At 42.4% G+C, this 6,106-nt stretch overlaps 1 protein-coding gene across 1 annotated transcript in view; it reads left to right on the top strand.

Annotated features, from left to right (window-relative positions):
- The window catches only part of ALG1 (ALG1, chitobiosyldiphosphodolichol beta-mannosyltransferase), a 42,706-nt gene that overhangs the window by 28,470 nt on the left and 8,130 nt on the right, over window positions 1-6,106 (top strand). Inside the window, exon 11 of the mRNA XM_018574160.1 lies at window positions 4,094-4,208. Within this exon, the coding sequence (XP_018429662.1) occupies window positions 4,094-4,208 (115 nt within the window). The remainder of the gene's footprint in view (window positions 1-4,093; window positions 4,209-6,106) is intronic.

Here is a 6,106-nt window from a genome sequence, read left to right as displayed (position 1 = left end):
ATCAAACAGTTCCTTGGAGGAAGGGGAGACCGTGGATGAGGCAGGGGAGTCTCGCCCTGCAAGACATCTTTTTCCTCTTGAAGATATGGACTATCTTCTGCAGGTGATCTATGCTACTGAGCAGATTCCAGACCCTCCTAGAGCAGTTTCTGTGCAGGATAGGGTTTATAGAAGTTTACAGGAACCTCAGACTGGGGATTTTCCTATCCATCAATCCTTTAAAGATTTAGTTAATGGGGAATGGAAGAATCCAGAAAATAACTTTTTGACTCGGATCCTGGAAAAGGAGATTCCCTTTTGGCAAGGAGGATGAGGAAAAATATTTAAAGGTCCTAAGCTTGACACAGCCTTATCTCAAGTTTCAAAAAGGGCTGAGCTTTCTTTTGAAGATACGTTCCATCTGATCTCTAATATTTACCGTAAGACGGAAGCCCTACTTTGCTGAGCCTTATGCCAAAACCAGGTAGAGAATTCAGGATGATCTTAAATCAGAAAAAAATTATAGATATTTACTGTTCAGCAAATTCAGGATGGAGAGTTAACTTGCTGCAGACAATCCTCATAAAATCTGTGGTCTCCCTGGATTTAAAAGACGCATATCTTCACATTACGATTTTTGAAGAGCATCGAAAATTCCTGAGATTTGATATTTAGACAGAGAAGCGGATTTTTCACTGGCAGTTCCAAGCCTTGCCATTTGGTCTTGTCAGCAGCCCCAAGGATCTTTACCAAAGTTTTGGCAGAGGTTTCCAGAAATTTTTGATGGTTCCTTATATGAATTACCTTTTTTATGCCCCTTCAGTGGAGGAGGTCTTACGGAACATGCAGATAGGGAGGTGTTGGCAAACTTGGGATGGATCCTGAACCTGGAGAAATCCTTCCTGGTTCCAGCACAGTCCAGAGTCTTTTTTGGGTATCGGATAGAATCGGTAGTGCAAAAATTGTTTCCTACCAAAGAAAAGATTTCCAAGATTCTGGATTGATCCCAGGCAGCCATTGTGACGGACTGAACCGTCACTGGGGCTGTTGGAGGAGCCTGAGGGCTAGCCTCCTTCCTACTGACTATGGACCTACGGAGACCCCCCTCGGACCTCTTGGGGTTACAATGAACCATTCTCCTAGGTTTATGTGTGGAGGGATGTACTGCATATTTTCCCTGACATTACATTTAAGTGACCCTGTGTTTATTATAGGTACAGGCTGGGAATCTAGCAGCACTGAAGGGGGATAATTCTGGACATTGAACTTGTTACAGTTTATTGGTCCCTTTGTTGTATTGTGTTAATGATGGGATTAGGATAGCTGACTCTAGGAGTAGCTGACTCCGGGTGTAGAGGAGTCGATTTACCATGATAGACACTTAGGAGATAATTCCATCACATGTGTCTCTTCTCTCCCTATTCATTCATTAAGGCATCGGGGAGGGGATGTCTGTTTGCATGCTGTTCATGTTTGATTGCGTTATGTTTTTAGACTTCTTGAACTGTATAAATACTGAGCTGGTCTTCAATAAAGCAGTTCTTGATTTCCTCTTCAACATTGGTGTTATCTGATGATTGAGGAGGTTAGCGATCTGTCCTAATATATTGGTTCTGTCCAATAATTAGGCAGGTTTGGGCTGATGACACTGGAATTCGGGTTCCAGCGGAGTGGAAGCTGATTTCTGACAGAGGTATCCAGTCGGGGTACCAGGCGGTCCGTCACAGCCATGATGGCACATTATCTGTCCTTGAGAGAAATCATCAGCCTCTTGGGGTAATGACATCAGCTATTGATTTGAACTGGGCTCAACTTTACTTGAGACCTCTTCAGTTTTTCCTACTATCTCAATGGGACAGATGGAAGGAGTCTTCAGAATTTTTCAAGGTGACGAGGGATGTGAGCTCATGGAGCTCGGGGGCTTATTCTCTGAAGTATCCGCCTCAGGGTCCTTGGCCTTCAGAGCTGGTAACTTCCTCCTCCACTTTGAGAGAGCTGTCAGCAGTAAAGGAAGCTCTGCTAGCCTTTCAATCCTTTCTGGTAGACAGAGAATTACAGATTTTTTCGGACAATGCTACGATAGTAGCATATCTGAATCAAGGTGGTACCAAGCCTGTGGCAAGTAGCGCAAGAAACCATCCAATGGGCAGAATCAAATATTCTCTCCATCTCTGCAGTCGCTATAAAGGGATTTCAAATTGAAAGCGGATGATCTGAGTCGCAGACCCATTCACCACAGCGAGATCAATGAGGAGGTATTCTCCCAGATAGTCGAGAAGTGGGGTCAACAAGAAATAGACTTGTTTGCAAGAAGATCAAACAGAGAGACTTAGGCTTTCTTTTCTCTTTGGAGGGGGAGGGGGTCCAGGGAGTTAGATGCCTTGTCTCAGATCTGGGATTTAGGTCTAGGATATGCGTTTCCTCCTCTTTCTCTGCTCCCTTGGATCCCCCAAAAGCTAAATCAGTCAGTTTGTAGGCTCATCCTAGTGGCTCCTTGGTGGCCCAAGTGGTCTTGGTTCACGGAACTTCAAAAGAGATCTCTTCAGCCTCCTTGGATTCTTCCTCACAGACAGGATCTTTTCTCTCAGGGCCCAGTGCTGCATCCATCCCAATCAGAGTTTCTTTCAATTGGTGGCTTGGTTCTTGAGGGGAACATCCTAGAGGAGAAGAGGTGTTCCCTGCAAGTGATAGATACTCATTTTTCTAGTAGGAAGTTAGTAACAAGAAAGATATACCGCAAGGTATGGAAGGTTTTTTTCTGTTTGGTGTCAAAAAGAGGACATTGTTGTTCCTGTTATTTTGATTTTTTTTACCGGCTGGGGTAACTAAGGGGTTAGCGCTTGATACTCTTAAAGTGACATTAAAGCCAAATTCACCCCCCCCATGTAAATGTTAGCACTTACCTTAAATCTGAATCTCGGCGCGGGACCGAGCAGCGATAACGAGGTAAGTTTAAAACTAGTTCAAGCGTTTTGGTTTTTTTAAACTTCTTGCCTATATCTACTTCTTGCTAGCAGTAGATATAGGCAAAAAAAACCGGAGGGTTTAGAACCCCTTTTAAGGTTCAGGTATCAGCTCTTTCTGTTTTTCTACACAAGAAGCTTTTAGTGGAGCCCTTGTTCAAGCGTTTTCTGCTTCCTAGTGAAACAACTATACCCTTGCATGCAAAAGTTTTTCTGCCTTGGGGTCTTTCTAAGGTCCTGGGAGGTTTATTTAAACCTCCTTTTGAGCCTATCGATGCTACATCAGTAAAATGGTTGTCCCTTTTAAGATGGCCTTTTTGGTAATGATCACTTCTGCTACAAGCGTGCAAGCTCTTCAAGGTTTATCAATTAAGGACCCCATCTTCCCATTTTGCCAGATAGGGTTATACTTCGACCCTATGGATTTGCCAAAGGTGGCCAATAGTTTTCCTAAAACCCAGGAGATTGTTTTACCCTTTTGTGTTTTAATCCTAAAGAGTCTAGGGAGGAGTCTTTTCATGGTCTTGATGTTAGGAGGTGCCCCCTCAGGTATAAGACTAGACTAGAAAATCTAGTCATATTTTTTCTGCTTTTTTTGTGACCCCAAGAGAGGTTTGCAGGCTTGTAGGGCCTCGATAGGCAGACCTTTTTTTCTGTGTTTACAGGAAAGGAAGAAGGACTACGTACTCCAGACCTAGCCTTTGGCAGAAATATTCTGCAGGCAGTGGCCCCACCATAGAAGGTAGGCTTGTTTTTTACTTGCTTTTCCTCAGGTTGTTGTCCTAGAAGATGTTTGGAGCAATTCCCCGTCAAACTTACCAGTAACAGTATTTCTGGGAGTCTTCCAGGACAGCAACCCTACTTCCCACCCTTGTTTGTTGTGATTTGTATTTGGTGTTGACTTCCCTCGTGCAGTTGTCTTTAACTCAGGGACGAGGGGGTGGCAGGGGTTTTTAAACTGTTCTAATTGTGTTTCCTGTAGAAGGCGGAACCAATCATCTCTCAGGTTACTGTCCTGGAAGATTCGTAGAAATGCTGTTACTGGTAACTCTTAACAGGGACATTTTTGTATGTATTATCTAAAAAGAATGTTAAGTCAATGAAGTTGGAGGGGGTCCTTGTCTGTTTATTTACTTTCTATATTTTTGTAGGATCAGCTGACCTAGGAGTCTGTCTCCACAAGTCCTCCAGTGGTTTGGACCTTCCTATGAAAGTTGTTGATATGTTTGGCTGTTGCCTTCCTGTGTGTGCAGTGAATTTTAAATGGTAATAATGCTGAAATAATTTGCAGTTTGCTTCATATAAGCAACTCCATTAACACAGTTACAAAGCAAAAAAAATAGCAATTACTTTTATTTAATGATAGTTTACAAAAGTATATATTAGGAGTTCCCTCAAGCCGGAATCACAGTTCAGGTGAGTAAAACTTAGTTATTTGAGCTTCCTAGACAAAATGAGCACTTAATCATTGCAGTGTGGGGGGGGAAGCCCCACTGCAAGGGTTAGGATTTGATTTGTGCAGGGTTCTGCTTTAACCCTTTCATGACCAGTGACGTACAGTGGAATCGGACCCGTTTAAACAGACTACCGCTGGCGCTCTGTTTACATTTGTAATGCCAATGACCCGCTTTACCATAGAAGCGATTCTGGCAACTAAGCTGTCGCCAGATCGCTTCTACGGGCCGGTAAATGGCATCCCGGGTGTCGGGGAATCTGGGAGGAGAGCGGTAAACTTCCATTCACTGACCTCCTCTCTGTACTTTGGGACCGGGAGCGATGCAGATTACATCACTTCCAGTCCCATAGCTGTGATTGCTGGGCTCCTGATGCCCAGCAATAAGCTATTGAAGTGTGATCTGCACTTCAATAGCTTCTTTCAAGTGTAAAGTGCTACTAGGGGTCTGTTGGACCCCCAGTATCTCTTTTAAAGAGTACCTGTCACTGCCTATATGCTATCACATCGGGGCTTGTAAGCCCCCATATGTCATAGCAAGTAAAGGGGGGGGGATTTTTACATTAATATAAAATGAAATAAATGTAGAAATAATTGTAAACATTTTTTTAAAAGCACGCACGTCTTTACGTAAACACGTGTCAGGTGCACCTAATGTATGAAAATGACAATCGCGCTACACATGTTGGGTACCACTGCGCATGCCGGTGTGAGAGCAATAATTCTAGAGCCAATATTTGAGCGTATTTCTAAACTGATAACCTGTGGGGGCTTTTAAAATGTCGTCTATGAACTTTTTGGGGTACTGAATTTTGTTGGTTTCACGGACGCACACAATTTTTTTAACCTGGGCATGTTTGGTATCTATTTCAGGGGTGTGGAAATTAAAAAAAAAAAAAAAGAAAACACTTGTCCAAGGGCTAAAGCGGGGGCTGAATCTACTAGTCCTTCATGACAATCTACTTGTCCCATTACAAAAAAAAAATTGTTTTAATCAAAAGGATGCAGCAATACCGGTTTTTCGGTATCGAGTACCGATATTTTGCTTGGATTTAAAAAAAATGGCTCCAGTGATGGACTACTAGTTTGTATTGAGATTGTAGTCCATCACAGGAGCAAGCTTGGAGCGGTGGAAGTAAAAAAAACAAAAGGGTGGTGTGCAATATAGTGAAATGGAAAGTGTAAAATTCTACAAGCAATGAATGCAGAATGGCACCGGCTATAGAGGACTACAAATCCCAGCAATAATACATTATACAGCACAATACAGAATACCACCAGCTATAGAGGAATACAACAAATCCCACCAATAGTACATTATATTATCTACAGTGACTTCTGCGCTCGATTAATCTAAGAACACTGGGCGTTTCTCCTTACAGCTGCTCACCTAAATTGGCTGCATGAGCATGCATTAATATCATTCAAATATGTGAAGCGGCGCTATCACCCAACAAGTAAACAAATAATATGTGCAAAAAACAAATATTATAGTGAACAATACTATTGTGAAAGAAAAGGGGAAAAAAATGTGTCATATATATATATGTGTGTGTGTGTGTGTGTGTGTGTGTGTGTGTGTGTGTGACAAACTGTCATGTTGCTTAGTATTGCTTCTGATCTGAAGAAGAGAGGTTCACTCTCGAAAGCTTGTCTTTTATATATTTTGTTAGTCCAATAAGAAAGGTATCATTGCACACTGCAATACTAC

Source organism: Nanorana parkeri, unplaced genomic scaffold (genome assembly GCF_000935625.1).
Source record: "Nanorana parkeri isolate BGI_ZX_2015 unplaced genomic scaffold, ASM93562v1 scaffold2778, whole genome shotgun sequence".
In the NCBI taxonomy this organism is placed as follows: domain Eukaryota; kingdom Metazoa; phylum Chordata; class Amphibia; order Anura; family Dicroglossidae; genus Nanorana; species Nanorana parkeri.
Note: the sequence above shows the minus strand (reverse complement) of the source record. Positions and strands in the feature narration are given on the sequence as shown.